Source organism: Pelobates fuscus, chromosome 3 (genome assembly GCF_036172605.1).
Source record: "Pelobates fuscus isolate aPelFus1 chromosome 3, aPelFus1.pri, whole genome shotgun sequence".
NCBI lineage: Eukaryota > Metazoa > Chordata > Amphibia > Anura > Pelobatidae > Pelobates > Pelobates fuscus.
In genome coordinates, this window is record NC_086319.1 from 356,055,315 (window position 1) to 356,072,593 (window position 17,279).

The window sequence follows — 17,279 nt, forward strand, 5'->3', positions numbered from 1 at the left end:
CAAGCTCTAATCGATAGCGGCCATTTTGTCTCCCGAACGCAGTCAGCGGTTCCTGCTCGTCGAGTGTTTTATTTTCATTTATATAGCGCCAACAGATTCTGTAGCGCTTTACAATATTATGAGAGGGGGGATTTAACTATTGTGGCAAACCTAGCCACTTCTGAGCTATATGCAGTATAGGTTGTCCGTAGGCTGAATGTATAATGTGTTCCGTTAAATGTATATGTGTTGTGCTATGGCCGTTCGCAGGCTGACAGCCGTACGCTGCCAGCATACAAGCATTCGTACGACGAAAACACGGCTATCCTGGCCGTTCGCCGTGCGAATACGGGCTCCCCAGGTCGACCACACATTCACAAGTCGTGTGGCACTAATTAACCGATTGCAACATTGTTGCAATCGGTAATTAAGGGCTCTCCTAGGTGGCCGTCGTTCGACTACCGACCATGCGGCGGTCGGCCATCTTGGATCCTTTGTCTCTGCAGCGGTGTTCGGTCGTCGAGAGCCTGGAACTGAAAACGGCTACTCAATGATCCGAACACCGCTGGACTTCCAGAGCGTTCGGGAGTTCCGCGTTCGGTACATTATGTGTCCCGTATTTATTCGGTACTTTTAGACCAACTTCCATGTTTAAATGTATTCTGTGCGGCGTTCGGTCAATTCAGCTGGGATCGGAGCGGTATTCTCACAAAGTATGCGCTCCGACCCCAGCTATCTACCGAACGTTCGGTTATTCCAAAGTACCGAATATTGTGTGAATTATGTATTTTAAAGTCAATTGTCGGTTTTGCTGCACGAGGGGATAATCCACTTAATCGTCCATTTTAGTGGGAGTATCCTTCTCGTGCAGCAATGCCTGTTGGGAAAGTCACAATGCATGTTGGGAGAAATCCCCTGGATTATCTGTGTGGAAACCCCTTGCATGGGGAACTGCTTAAATATGCTGCTTGTGAATAAACCGAGTTAGTTGACTCCCAAACTGTGTTTCGTCCGGTTATTGGGAGGATTGGGGATATTGCCTTGCTTTCTACTCTGGCTGTGGATTTCCTGAGGATACCAACGGATATCGTGCATTATTATACCGCATTCCGTTACAACTATAAATAGGACAAGTACAAGAAAATTTACAGGAACGATAGGTTGAAGAGGACCCTGCTCAAACAAGCTTACAGTCTATAGGATGGAACTGTATTCAGATACTCTACCTCGCTATCCCAGGGAAAACAGTACCACTGCCTGCTCCACTCACAGACAAGCCAGTAGAGCACTTTTTGGGGAAAGACACTCCCGACTGTAGGGAACATTCGCTCCCTAAGAGCCAGGGGATGCCTTCATTTATGGTCGCACAGAAACTCCCGTAAGTTGACCGGCTGATACCTCTTTCCTCTTGGAACTATTTTGGGCAACATCCACGTGGGCGGCAAGTCCAAACTTTACACTGATGGCGATTCCATTACACTGGATGGATCTGTGCACTATTTGACAATGTGCACTCAGATATAATACCTGTGGGGGTTCCAATCTGTTTTATATGTATTTTGGGGTGTTTTATGTTTTTATGTATTGTACCTCGAGTGCCTGGGAGATAATTAGTTTAAGCAAAAGCAAATTCACTTATCTCCCAGATACAGACGCCTGGGCCGGTTTACTGCTGTATGAATAGGGACCCCATGCTGAGGGTCATGTATATAAACAGGCAACTTGGCCTTAATAAATCAGTCTTTGTACCCTTTGTCAAGTCTCGACTGATGTTTGGGTATGTGATAGAGAGAGCGCTATATTCACTAGAGAGTCTTGCAGGAGTTCAAGAGATCTTCAGACGAACGTACCACTCTGGGTACATACGGTTCGTCACATCCTGTATTCAATCATATGTTGACATTCAGATTCCGTTTGCTACAATTGAAAGTTTAGTAAATAAATCCATGTACTAGTGGAAAAAAAAAATACTCACTTGTTTTGTGGAATTTTGTGGTTCCAACTTCCTGACAATTGACATTTTAGTTCTTAAAGGGGTACTCCAATCACCATGCGCTCTTCACTGATTTGAAGTGACTATGGTGCCTGGAGTCTGTACATGCAATATTCCAGTATGAAACATTGCACATACAGATTTTAACCCCTTTGCTGCCGAAGGTGTATCTCCACCCTCATGAGTCATGGGGTTAATGTTAGTTCTGTGCAAACTTTGATGCACAGACACCAATTCATTGGTCAGCTTATGCTCTCAGGCAATGAATGAGCAATGGGGTCGACAGACGGATTTTGCAGCTCTGCAGAAGCCAGGTGTCGTAAAGTTGTCTACAGAGCAGACCTGGCAGGACCAGGTAAAGAGACAAACCATTGTAAAAGGTCCAATACTGGGGAACAGCATCTGGATACTCCTTCCACCACAACCATTAGGTGCACATGAGTCTCTTATATAGTATATGGAAAAAGGGAAAAAGTTTATTTTCCTTTAACCCCTTAAGGACACGTGACATGTGTGACATGTCATGATTCCCTTTTATTCCAGAAGTTTGGTCCTTAAGGGGTTAAAGGGTTACTCCAAACATCATCATTACTACAACCCCTTGTAATGTCAGGAGTACCATAGCCTATGACAAGTAATTTAGCAACGGTGTGCCCTCTTACCATCTGGCTTCCCACTGGATGCCGAGGCTCCTTTCCCCTCTGGTAGCGCTTCCAGTCTTCTGCAGAGGTGAAGAAACTGAATGAAGATTCAGTGGCCATTTATTGGCTGAGAGGGACAGCTGACCCCTCTGGGCCCAGGAATGGCACACTGTGCATGAAAATGTGTATAGATTTGCCAGCCCGGAACACTTGTTCTGTGCCTTATGATAAAGCACAAATGACGCTGCAGTAGGTGGAGTTACACCTCCAGCAGCAAAGGTTAAAGGGACACTATAGTCACCTGAACAACTTTAGCTTAATTAAGCAGTTTTGGTGTATAGAACATGCCCCTGCAGCCTCACTGCTCTACCCTCTGCCATTTAGGAGTTACCGTATTTATTCGAGTATAACGCGCACCCCTAATTTTCGATAAAAAAAAAAAAAAAAAAAAAAAAAAAAAAAATCGGTATAAAATTTTTTACCGATTTTTAATCTAAAATTAGGGTGCTTGTTATACTCGAATAAATATTCGAGTGGGTGCTCGATAATACCGACCGCCGGGCTCATTACAAGCCCGGCGGTCCTGGGGGGGTGGGCAGCAAGCATTTACTCACCTCCGTGCAGCTCCTCCAGCTTCCCAGTGTACATCTCGCGAGACCCGCGGCCAGCTCTGACGACGTCAGAGCATCAGAGCTGGCCGCGGGTCTCGCGAGATTTACACTGGGAAGCTGGAGGAGCTGCACGGAGGTGAGTAAATGCTTGCTGCCCACCCCCCCAGGACCGCCGGGCTTGTAATGAGCCCGGCGGTCCTGGAAGGTATATTTATTCGAGTATAACGGGCACCCTTAATTTTAAATTAAAAATCGGTTAAAAAAAATGCGCGTTATACTCGAATAAATACGGTAAATCCCTTTGTTTATGAACCCTAGTCACACCTCCCTGCATGTGACTTGCACAGCCTTCCATAAACACTTCCTGTAAAGAGAGCCCTATTTAGGCTTTCTTTATTGCAAGTTCTGTTTAATTAAGATTTTCTAATCCCCTGCTACGTTAATAGCTTGCTAGAACCTGCAAGAGCCTCCTGTATGTGATTAAAGTTAAATTTAGAGATTGATATACAATTATTTAAGGTAAATTACATCTGTTTGAAATTGAAACCAGTTTTTTTTTTTTCATGCAGGCTCTGTCAATCATAGCCAGGGGAGGTGTGGCTAGGGCTGCATAAACAGAAACAAAGTGATTTAACTCCTAAATGACAGTGAATTGAGCAGTGAAATTGCAGGGGAATGATCTATACACTAAAACTGCTTTATTTAGCTAAAGTAATTTAGGTGACTATAGTGTTCCTTTAAACTCTGTCTGTGCAACATTTCATACAGATTCCAGACACCATTACCACTTCAAAACACTGAAGTGGTCATAGTGCTTGGAGTAACCATTTAAACTACCAAATGAAATGCCTGTTTTGAGAGTCTGATCACTATCTGCTTTTAGAGGTTGACATAAACAGTCTCAGGTTTCCTACCACAGCTATCTGAACAAGGACAGAACATGGTCAGGTTGTATAACCTAACTCTTTTGCAATTTTAGCCAAAAATGGCCGAGTTGAAGAAAAGTTAGCTCTGTTTTCAGTTCATTTAGTTTGTCCTAAAGTAACTTTGAAGTACAATTTGAATTCTCAACAAAAGTACACTTCGTGAATAGCAAATGCATCTCAGTGACCTGAAAACAAATAGCACAATAAGGCTAAAACCAGCCAAAGTGACTATAAATGAAATTGAAAAATGCAGTGCTGGGACTCAATCCCCAAAGATCTTTAGAGATACTACGGTAGTAAGAGAGTCAGCTCTCTCACCAAAACCCTAACTCTTATGTATTAGTATTGCATTTATAAATTAAATTTAGATTATTTTTTTTCTGTCCAATTAATATGTTTTTGACAAAATGTGTCAATTCGTTTTAAATGTAATACAATTAAGCATTTAGTCAACAAACAAACAAAAAAAGGAGTACCATCCCTTCTGAAAGGCAAGGACATACATAAATTTATATTTACAAATCTTAAGAATGCAGTAATTTTCCAACTCATGCAAATCCCCCCCCGGTACTCCTCCTTCCTGTTCCATGCACCTCCTTAAACCAAGAATGTTCCTACTAATGAGTCCCCACCCGCCCCATGTCTTCCCTGGTGTTAATACTAGTAATGACATTTGTGTTCTCGTTAAAGGTTACTTTGAATCGGTGCACACACTCCTGACTTCCCAAATCCAGTACTCTCAACACACACACACACACACACACACACACACAGTCTCTTTCCCCAATGTTTGATTTTGTCATCACCTTCCATCTTCCATAAACTGATTTAACTTCACCACGAGTTATCCCATACCTGTGCTAACTCCTCGCAGTATCACCCTACAGCCTCAGTCAGTCCCTCCATGTGGGGGGGGGGGCGATCAGCATCCCTTTCCCCCCTCCAGCTCTCGGTTACTGCACAATGTCGGGACAAGCCGCAGCGTGCCAGCGGTACGGCCCAGCTCCTGGAAGCATACACCAGTCCCTTCCAAGGTGTGACAGAGCAGAGAGGAGACGCCTACTCAGGTTACTATTAACCCCTTCACTGCACGGCCCGAGCCGCCATTCTTACTTTTTAAAGTGCCATAAACATACCGGAGAGGGATGCACCGTATACATGTATTCACTGATAACGTTCTAAGCGCTGTGTTTCCATGGCCGCATACTAACAAGGTTCTGTGCAGTGACTGTGATTAATTCTCTCCAGGGCTAAAGCCAAGTTATACATTCCATACATGACACCAGTCTATACTGCACTGAGTTATTGTTTGTGCTCCATAGAGATACTCCCACTGCTCTTTACAAAACACTGTTTTGTATCACCCTTCAGTTTTAAAACATAATGTCCCAATATGTCACCTCTTTATATAACCTTACGTCTGCCCAGGGCCATCTTTAATATTAATTGGGCCCTGGGCTGACGTCTGCTCACCCCCTCCACTGCCCATTACTTTAACACTACAGAGTGCGGTATGAGGTATATTCATATCACTTTATTTTGGATTGCATCACAAATATAAATGACACGAATATCCAATGTGTTATTATAATATTAAATGTATGTGATTTCATTTCACAATGGAGGAATTAGTATGTGATAAACAGAATGCTGCATTACCACTGTTTCAAACATTTAAAAAATGTCCATGGACACTTTGGGGGAGATATATCAACACTTTTACATCTAATATTCATCAACTGTTTTTTCTTTTTAATCTATTGTGCCCTGTCATTTTTCAATATACATTATTTTTGTTTGAACATGGGAGTTTTTTGTGGACGCAAGGGTGTATTTATGTGTAGTGTTGACATTTTAATGGAGGTGTGTTTTTATGTGTAATGTTGGCATTTGTATGTGGGAGTGTGTAGTGTCTGTGTATTTTATTGTAGGTATCTTGTTATATTTGTGTATGCAATTGCAAGCGTGTATTTTTTGTGTAGTGTTGGCATATGATTACAGGGGTGTATTCAGTTAAACACACATATGCACACACACACAGATACACACACAATGACACACAGATACAAACACTCACAGACAGATGCACAAAGACACGCACATACCCTGCCTTTGAAACACTCAGATAGATACACACAGTGTCACACAAATACAATGAATAAGGGTGAATAAGAACTGCTTTTATACATACAACCCCAACAGGGGGTCCATGATTTGTACAATGAAAATCCCACCCTGGCACCTCTGAGTCTGGGAGATAACAAGATCAGCAACCGCTAAGTTAATTATCCCTCAGATGTCAGTTCTCCCCCTCCACATCCTTGATCAAAAGAGTGTTCCAGTTGCACTCATGGTGTTGAATAGCCACCTGATTAACCCCTTAAGGACACATGACATGTGTGACATTTCATGATTCCCTTTTATTCCAGAAGTTTGGTCCTTAAGGGGTTAAAGATTTAGAGTGACCGCTTTGAGGCTGGCGGCTTCCGTTCAGAAGCTCGTTCGCCGGGTGGGTTTGAAAGTGCGGATGAGCCTGGTGAAAGGTAGCGGAGTGTGAGTACAGCTTTAAAGTAGGAATAAATTACTCTTCATAGTGGAAAAACTGCAGTTCTGTAACAAACTGCTTTTATTACTCCATTTAACCTCTCTCTATAATACCTCCTATTACTCCATTTAATCTCTCGCTATAACTACTCCTATCACTCCATATAACTATAATATATAATATAACTACGCCTATTACTCCTCGGAACGTCACCTTATAATGCCTCTGCTCAGCCAACGACCCAGCCCTGTATAGGAGGGCTTAGTTCAGTGGAACTAACATCAGCTCCTTGCAGGAGCTTCCTGCTTCATTGGAGGAGGAGACCCCAGGTACGTAATCAAAGCGTTCTTACTTTGACTACTTGTCCTTGGATGGTAGCATGGCACAACTGTCATCAAAACCTCTCAACGAGCTGTAGTTGTTATGGTGTTTGAAGTGTTCTTTTAACCAACTTGACCTCTTTCTTAAATGTATGTAAACATGAAATTTCAAGCAAAACAAATAAAAAAACAACAACTTGTTTTACACTTATTTGTTTTCTAGTGATATTTTAGCATCTTCTTGAAATGTATTAATTCTAAAGATGGAGAAGACTGGCAGTATCTGTCTATCCACCCCCTCTTACTTCCTACACCCACAATGCTGCACTAATGTAATCATCTTAACATTACTTTAGCATTAAAATATGCTTAGCTATGTGTCCTTTAAACACATCCTTCCTTCTAGTCACATTAACAAACTAATGGGCAAAAAACATGACCACAGATTTATATACATGGCCTATATGCACAAACTGCCTCTACAGTCTGACGATGGAACGGACCTGTCACTTTTCTGAAAAATACCAGTCAATAAAACTGTGGAAATTACATACAACAAGAGTTAACCGTTTTCATGTGATGTGCCATTTTCTTCTACGTGTAGATTACAGGTTGAGACTGGACAATGCAGTTCAGTCCAGACTCAACTAGAACACACTTTGCAAATGAGGAGGAGAAAAAGGAAATGTAGGAGAAATTTATCAGAGTTATAGCCAAGAATTCAAAGTGAATGCAACGTGTATTTCAAGTTTAATAGCTGAAATGGAAGCAAGGCTGACTTGGACATTTTTTATTTTGGACTTGAATTTGAATAAACATGGGCACCAGTGACATAAGTTTTCAGCAATGGGCAGTGGAGGATTCAGAGCCCAAGCTCGGGACAGGCGCTTGGTATGCCAATTCTGCAATGACACTTACCCTGATGCGCTGCCTAACAAATCAATTAAATGCCCCCGTTTCCCTGTGTGTGTAGCAGGCTTGCTGAGAGGGAACCCTGGCATTTTTTATTTACAATTTGTATGCATACATTTGGGAGTAGAGTGGGGTTAACACATCAGTTAGCCATTGTTACCAGCCAAACATAAATTTGCCTTGGTGCACCCCCGTGGATACACCACTGGTAGTGGGATGCTTATTTCCTCAGATTAACTATAAATTAGTGCACCATAAGCACTACTATCCAGTGTGGCGTCCAGGGTGTTCTGTTTGGAGTCCCTACTGTGCATTATCAGTCTTAAGCTTATCCAACCAGGAATGCACTGATAGGCTGGAGATGCTCTACAAGGTAGCCCCCAGTCAATCAATTAACCTTGCTAATGTGGAGCTACTGATTGGCTTAAAGCATCAACCGTCAAGAACAGTTTAACCCCTTCAGGTAAGAAAGCTCTCGAATGGAGCTGTCGCTCATTCAACAGCAATTATGTGAGGAACTAGTGACAGTGTCTGCAGAAAGGATAGATACCAAGTATTTTTCCACCATTGGGTCGTCTGCCAGGTTAAAAAAAAAAGTTTGAGGGCATGTAAAACTATTTATAACACTTTCATTTATGTGAAAGAATAAGTGAGGAAATGTGGCCTTCGGTGTCATATGAAAGGAAGTGTGGTTGGAAATGAGATGGAAAATATGGATTTAGGTGGGCTGGGAAGCATGAATGGAGGGAGGGGCAGGGCCGGATTAACATAGGGGCTGATGGAGCTGCAGCTCCAGGCCCAGGCCCATGGAATAGGCCCATTGATTTAAAAAAAAAAAAAAAAATTTTTACATTTTTTTTTCACACACACACACCCTTAGGGATTACACCTTTCTTTTATTTTATTGGCACAGCCAGTATTTGAGGCTGCCTGGCTGGTGCCAATATTGCCGTGATACTGGCAATACAAATGCTGGTATTTTTCTCAGTATAAACAAGAGATTACTCTGCAATACCAGCACTGACCAGTAGGGGTCGCTGTATGTGGAGACAGGCAGGGATAGGAAGTTCCAGCATATCCCTTCCTGCCTCTCTCTAATCACTGGTCTGCAGGGGAGCAGCTACAAAGAGTCCAGACAGCAGCTCCCACCTTGCAGAGACAGTCTACAGCTCAGGGAAGTAAGGGATGGGGGAAAGGCTGCAAGGAGACATACACTGAGGCACTAAGGAACACTGGGAGACATTATGGCAGACACTGACACACTAAGGGACATTGGGAGACATTATGACACAGACACATGGGGACACAGTGTCCCTAGTCTCCCAGTGACCCCTAGTCTCCCAGTGACCCCAGCCTTGGAGGGGTAGAAAATAGTTTGAGTGATAAAATAAATACGTTTGTGGGTGCAGATGGAAATGAGGCTAGAGGTGCAGATGGAAATGAGGCTGTAGATGCGGCTGGAGATGCAGATGGAAATGAGGCTGGAGGTGCGGCAGGAAATATAGCTAAGATTGAGGGAAGAAATGAGGTCTAAAGTGGCTGAGGGAATACTTGATGTTAAGAAGAGCTTTCCATGAGATGGTTTTGACAAGGCTAGATGACAGATACAACCCCGCCTGGAAGACATTTAATCTTTAGGGGAGTGTGATAAGACAATTATAATATGGGGAATAAAAAAAGTGTCTGTTTAATTCTGTAATAGTTTTTTTTTTTTTTTTTAGTTCTCCCGCACCCCCTTCCTCCCATTGTTAACTGTTTAGAAAATATTACTTGAAAGCATCTACGCATGTCAAAGAAACAGGGCTGGTTTGAAATCTGCCCTGTTTCAGCAGATTTTGCACATGCATAGTCTCCTTTAAGAAGAGCATTCAGGAATTTCCATTGAGTTACCATTCAGGCAGCAGAGCCAGCTGCCCATCAGTGGAGATATGCTATTGGCCACTCTATTCAGGGGCCATCATTGGCTAATATCAGTAAGAGATGGGGTCACAGTGCCCCCAAGAGAGAGAATAAAGAAGCCAGTAGCTTTTGGCCCCAGCCAAATGTAACCATATAATATTATCTTTTGCTCTCCCCCAATAGCACCAGTGGCTGCCTGAGGGCTGATTAGGCAAGGAAATATACTGAGTATAAGTCGACCCGAGAGCCGCGGGGTCAGAGCGTTGCCACGGGTTTATTGAGCTCAGAGGGAGCCGACCGGAGGAGAGAGAAGGGAGCTGACAGGAGCTGCAGGAAAGGCAAGTTACAGCTCCCTGCCAGCCCCCAACAGCACCGCCGGGCTTGTAATGAGCCCGGCGGTCTTGTCTGTATTATGGCAATGTAAACTCATTCGAGTATAAGACGAGTGAGGGTTTTTCAGCACAAAAAATGTGCTGAAAAACTCATCTTATACTCGAGTATATACGGTAATTGAAAAAATAAATAAATATATATATATATATATATATATACACATATATATAGCCAGAGTAATGAGGAGGGGGGGGGGGGAGGCATTTATGACACAGAACACTGTGCTACCTGTCATTGACAGTTGTAATAACACCTACTGCATATACCCAACAACTTCTTTAAAGTATTCAGTTACTCCGAGAGACCTGAGATACTCATGCTGTGGCTAGTTGAAAAGCTTCAAACTGCATGGCTGCGGCTGTGACTATGAGGACTGAGATCTGGTATGATGGTTGATTATATTAAACATGTCAGCTACTTCTTGGTTCCTTATTACCCCTACAGATTAATTATATTGGCAGGTAATAAGGAGTCAATAAGTATGTTGATGCTTTAGCCATATGCACACTGCATGCTAAGCGCTAATAGTGAGTCTGGAGTTGCTGACATGGTATGAGTCTATCAGCAGTGGCAGAACTACCTGCGGCTGCACATGGCCCGCATGCAAAGTGGGCCCATGCACTTTGAGCCATCAGATGGGCATGTTCCTTAACAGCGCGACCAGCACCCCTTTAATATCGGCAGCCTGCATGGGGCTAGAGGTGCAGATGGAAATGAGGCTGGAGATGCAGATGGAAATGAGGCTGGAGGTGCGGCAGGAAATATAGCTAAGATTGAGGGAAGAAATGAGGTCTAAAGTGGCTTCAAACTGCATGGCTGCGGCTGTGACTATGAGGACTGAGATCTGGTATGATGGTTGATTATATTAAACATGTCAGCTACTTCTTGGTTCCTTATTACCCCTACAGATTAATTAATTGCGATAGCAGGGGGCCCAAAAAACATTCTTCCACAAGGGCCATCTCTATGTTAGTTCTTCCACTGTCTATAAGCATCTTGATGCTTTACCATGTGCACACTGTGTTCTGAGAGCTAGGAAGTAGCTGACATGTTTCATAACAGCAGCAATTTTTGATAGAAAGCTAAAGTTATTATAGCAGAAGCAGTTCTTTTGGCTCCAGTAAAGCAGTGACTTATTCTCCATAATGACCTAAACCAGACAAATAAAAAAAAATCATTATAAAATGTTGATCGTAAAAGTTAAGCTACATCAACCAATAGGAATTTTACATTAATCAATAGAAAATGCTAAATTGCCTATATGTATAAGTGGTGCTAAAGTTGAAACTCACCAGCTGCTAGGAGGTGGATTAAGGGCCTACACTGAAACACATCAACTGTTGAATCTGGTACTCCTGAGCAGGAACAGCTGCTGTCATGTGGTTTTAGTGGGTAAAAAAAGGCTGTCTTGTGAATGGGATCTGCATCTACTACGGGCTTCTTGCAGCATTAAAAGACATCACTGGCAGATTCCCTAATTTTTAAAACCTAATTTATATGATATAATTGCTAATCATTTCATTTATGGGACAAATAAATGTAATACAAGTTTAGAAAATGAACTTAAAGGACCACTCTAGGCACCCAGACCACTTCAGCTTAATGAAGTAGTCTGGGTGCCAGGTTCCTCTAGGATTAACCCTTTTTTTTTTATAAACATAGCAGTTTCAGAGAAACTGCTATGTTTATAATAGGGTTAATACTGCCTCCAAATCCTCTAGTGGCTGTCTCACTGACAAGCGCTAGAGGCGCTTGCGTGATTCTCACTGTGAAAATCACAGTGAGAGCACGCAAGCGTCTATAGGAAAGCATTGTAAATGCTTTCCTATGAGACCGGCTGAATGCACGCGCAGCTCTTGCCGCGCATGCGCATTCAGCCGAAAGGGAGGATCGGAGGCGGAGAGGAGGAGGAGAGCTCCCCGCCCAGCGCTGGAATAAAGGTAAGTTTTAACCCTTTCCTCTCCCCAGAGCCCGGCGGGAGGGATCCCTGAGGGTGGGGGCACCCTCAGGGCACTATAGTGCCAGGAAAACAAGTGTGTTTTCCTGGCACTATAGTGGTCCTTTAATCAATCTGCATAGAGATCCAATGTTGCAATTAGTCTATCAGATGATACAGAAACTAGTTGTGAAACTTTATTTCTGTCCTAAAATAAACATTTCTTTGTTAACAAATGCAAGCTATTGTTTTTTTCTGGCAAGATATTTAATGATAGGATTGTTTTTCATTCTGACGAGACAGCAGAAAAACGTATTGTTATTCTTTTGTTTTAATTTATTGAGCTTGTTAAACATATATAAATCACATCTTTAAAAAATAGTCTATTAATGTACATAGTTTCTAGCAATTTGTCTAGCACTGTGCACAAACAGTTTTATCGCTACAATCAAATCGGTTATCAGGCTGGGCTTCGGTTTTAACTTTAAATGAGTAAAGTTTTAACTTGGTTTTAAAAAATTTATATATCTACCAAAAATTTCAACATTAACAGTGTAACCTCACTTCCTGTGATTTTTAATACTATGCCTTACTTATTTTCTTTCTTTAAAGGACCACTATAGGCACCCAGACCACTTCAGCTTAATGAAGTTGTCTGGGTGCCAGGTCCATCTAGGATTAACTCTGCCTGCTGTAAACATAGCAACTTCAGAGAAACTGCTAGGTTTACAAATGGGTTAATCCAGCCTCTAGTGGCTGTCTCAGTGACAGCCACTAGAGGTGCTTCTGCGCTTCTCACTGTGATTTTCACAGTGAGAAGACGACAGCGTCCATAGGAAAGCATTGAGAATGCTTTCCTATGAGACTGGCTGAATGCACGCGTGGCTCTTGCCGCGCATGCACATTCAGCCAATGATGTCAGAAGAGGGAGGAGAGTCCCCAGCGCAGAGGGAGCCCGGCGCTGGAAAAATGTAGAAATTTAACCCCTTCCTCCCCTTAGAGCCTGGCAGGAGGGGGGCCAAGGACCCTATAGAGCCAGGAAAACGAGTATGTTTTCCTGGCACTATAGTGGTCCTTTAATAAATCAGGTGTAAAATAGGATTTTAATTATAGACTAAGCTCGTTTGAGCAAGGTCATCTTCAACCTATCGTTCCTGTAAGTTTTCTTGTAATTGTCCTATTTATAGCTACATATAGTTCTCATAATATTGTAAAGCGCTACGGAATCTGTTGGCGCTATATAAATGGCAATAATAATAAAAATTCACACGTCTTTTTCCAGCAGCTGGGCGCCTCCATCTTGGTTCTCTGTCCTTTACAAATGGCTGGCAGCATGGAGAAAGCATACAGATAAAAGGAGACATTGAACGATGTCTCTATTTCTTACTGTTATTTGTAATGTATGCCCTGACTATGCCTGGACTGCGACGTAACTTGCCAATTCTTTAAAACAAATTTAAAAGAAAACCAGAGCATCTCATGAAAAACAGGTTACTGCAAGGTATAGGTGATTTTCAATTTTCTATTCAATAGGGTAATTTTCGGTGAAGTGACAGTTCCATTTTAGTGGCCAGCTGTACACGACATCACCAGTTATAACCGTATTATTATGAAATAGTCTGATTTATGGCTTTCCTTTATGAAACTTATATTGTAACAGCAGAACCCAGACTGCAGACCATTGAGTTACAAATGTAATATACTAAAACTGTGCAAGACTTTATAGTACATGTACAATGCTCACATAGAAATGTTAGATCAAGGAGCTACCACGGATTTCTATGAGAACATTGTACATATCATTGAAGTGGTTTTTAATCACTTCCTGGTTTGGTGGTTGCTCGCTGCATATTTACAATTACAGTTATTTATATAGCACCAGCTCTGTACAATCGGAAACAAGACAAATATATAATTCTAACAAAACTAAAAAAACATATATGGCATACGAGAACAACAGGTGAAGAAGGCCCCGCCAAAACGTACCCACGATCTAAATCACTCAATTTACCGTTGGTGAGAACTAAATGCGAAAGAAAGTTTTCAAATTTTATGACAAAATAGGTTAGCTGGAAACATTTCTAAAAAAATTCTAATTAGAAAATGTGAACGTCGTACAATTGAACATAAATATTGATTATTCAACATAAATTACCAATTGGCAATAATCGATAAACTAAATCACAGATACTAAGTTCCAAAACCAAAATGTAAAAGTCTGATTTCATGCCAAGTGTTATTGGTTAACTGGTAATATGTGTGTTGAAAGGTGATGTTTATTCAGTAAACTGGGATTTCTGGATTAATTGACAAGATAAACCCTGGGTCATAAAAGCCAAGATGGAAAAATAGTTGTATAGTTACAATATCCTTTCCCTTTTCAGTTCTCCACAAATCCCAATTTATTTACTAAACTCCACTACTGTTTTATATATATTTTCTACGACAACCAAGACCACTTCTGCCACAATGTTATTTCATCACATAGATAAGATAAAAGGATTTGAGGGTAATAATTGCTGGGGGAGTAGGGGGAGAACAAAATGGGGAAACAATGTTAACGCCTGAACATTTGGAATAAAGCTTAGCTATTCAACCATAACAGCAATGACAGAATTCGGAGTTTAATACATAATGGAGCGGGGGAGGGGGAGTACTGCACAAAAATGCACATACTTTAGCAGCATAATTTGACACCACAGAAAAAAAACATCCTGGCTTGCTCTAGTGAGTTATTTTGTAAATAGATAGCACATAAATCAGTGTAAACTATTTAAATATGCCTTGTGCAGACTCTTATCCCTTGTTTGAAAGAGATGCATTGTTCACCAATCACACAGTCATTGCAACACAATAAGAACAGAGAACAATACATGAATAAACTGGTTACCCCCCAAAATATTAATACCATACATTGCATTGGTGAATGGGGCCAGCAAACATGCATTACAGCTGTTTTTCCTCCAAATTAAAAAAAAAAAGTCCAAAAAAATAAAATAAAAAGATGCTGAGTTTTGTGTGAAGTTTACTGATCATCACAGTGAATTAAAAAAAAAAAAAAAAACATTGCAAAAGCTAATTGGGGAAATTCCCAAGCTTAGCTTTACTGTCAGCTTGACTAATTGAGCTCGAATGTTACAGTTTGGTTAGCAGCTCACCAAGAGGTGATTAGTGAATGCTAGGTAATATATACACACATCTTTGTTAGAACATTAAATCAGAAAACAAAAAGGAGAAAGATGAGAAATTGCGACATAGGAAAGATATTTGGGAGAGAGGGAGAATGAGAGAAGAGAGGTTTACCCTGTATAATCCCAGCACACAGTTCATATTCAGGAAAAAAAAAAACATATTTTGAATTTATATTACTTACCAAACAAGTATGCCATCTGCATCCACTTTATGTGCCACTCATATGCTTAGTGCGTCCTCTGTCTGTGTGATATCAGCCTTGTGTATCTGTCTGACTGGAGAGAATTTAATCTACATCCAGGAGCTAAACGCCCCCTGTAAAAACGATGTATATGGAAGTAGAACGTTGTGTTAGTTTATGTTACAATGTATGTGTGTGCAGGCGTGGGCGATCAGCTGTGTATGTAGTATGTTAGTATATAGCGTGTGCAGGCGTGGGCGATCAGCTGTGTATGTAGTATGTTAGTATATAGTGTGTGCAGGCGTGGGCGATCAGCTGTGTATGTAGTATGTTAGTATATTGTGTGTGCAGGGATGGGAGATTAGTGCTGTATGTAGTATGTTAGCATATAGTGTGTGCAGGGATGGGAGATTAGTGCTGTATGTAGTATGTTAGCATATAGTGTGTGCAGGGGTGGGAGATTAGTGCTGTATGTAGTATGTTAGCATATAGTGTGTGCAGGGATGGGAGATTAGTGCTGTATGTAGTATGTTAGGATATAGTGTGTGCAGGGATGGGAGATTAGTGCTGTATGTAGTATGTTAGCATATAGTGTGTGCAGGGATGGGAGATTAGTGCTGTATGTAGTATGTTAGCATATAGTGTGTGCAGGGGTGGGAGATTAGTGCTGTATGTAGTATGTTAGCATATAGTGTGTGCAGGGATGGGAGATTAGTGCTGTATGTAGTATGTTAGTATATTGTGTGTGCAGGGATGGGAGATTAGTGCTGTATGTAGTATGTTAGTATATTGTGTGTGCAGGGGTGGGTGATGAATTGCTGTATACAGTATCTGTGTTATTGTATACAAAGTGTATAGAGAGTGAGATTGGCAATATATCATGTGTTGAGCTATATGGTGGTGCGTATATATGTTTGTATGTAGGTTCGTATATTAGTAAATCCAGCGTAAACCTGCAGTGTGAATACTGCTGCTTTGGATGGCTCTGCTCCTGCCTGGATCTCTTTTTTGCGCTGAATGTGTATCTTGTCGGATGGTGGAGAGAGGCGGGTGGGGCAAACACAGGAGGGGGCAAATTAAGGATTTCGATCTCGGACTCAAATAACAAAGACACACAGCAAACACTAAACTCCTGCCCTACCCTCTCCTTTATGTGACAGTCCTTAGGGTGCCAGGTACCCGGAGGAAGAGGGGGAGGGGGCTGAAGTTATTAATTTGGGTCACATTCCTATCTGTTTCTTTTTAACAAATAAAACTATTTGTGTTATTTACCCTACAGATGGGAGCCTTATGTCTCAGTCCATTTTGGTGACCCATGCCCTCTGTTACACTCTCCTAGTGTCCCTTGAATAATGTTCACAATTTATGGTGTGTGTAACTGTGTATCAAAGAGACCTTGTATTTAAAAACCACAAAAAACAAAAAACATCAAACTATAGGTCACAAACTAATATCACCTAACATATCCACGAATGCAAGTCATCCAAAGCATTCAAAATAGATATACAAAATATTATCCTGCTCCCCACAGCCAATTCATATTCAGTTATTCTTTTTTTCCCCAGAACCCAAATGACAAATATGGGCTCAGCTTGTTGGGTACCAAGAGGTTTTATATTGCACAGAGGAATGCAGGGTTGCAATGTCGGAATTAACATTGGTCAGTTGTTGAGGACTGATTATACAGTTACTCCAAGCACCATAACTGCTACAAGCCACTGCAGAGGTTACAATACCAGGAGTAGCCAGGT

General features: G+C 41.6%; 1 protein-coding gene across 2 annotated transcripts in view; it reads right to left on the minus strand.

Annotated features, from left to right (window-relative positions):
• The window catches only part of LPAR2 (lysophosphatidic acid receptor 2), a 44,205-nt gene extending 27,683 nt beyond the window's left edge, over positions 1 to 16,522 (minus strand). The window contains exon 1 of one of the 2 annotated variants that reach the window (XM_063449205.1): positions 15,529 to 16,522. In XM_063449205.1, the coding sequence (XP_063305275.1) occupies positions 15,529 to 15,550 (22 nt within the window). In that variant the 5' untranslated portion in view covers positions 15,551 to 16,522. Of the gene's footprint in view, positions 1 to 5,005; positions 5,184 to 15,528 lie in introns of those variants that run through there. The other variant, XM_063449206.1, reaches the window with a different exon arrangement.
• Positions 16,523 to 17,279: the final 757 nt, after the last annotated feature.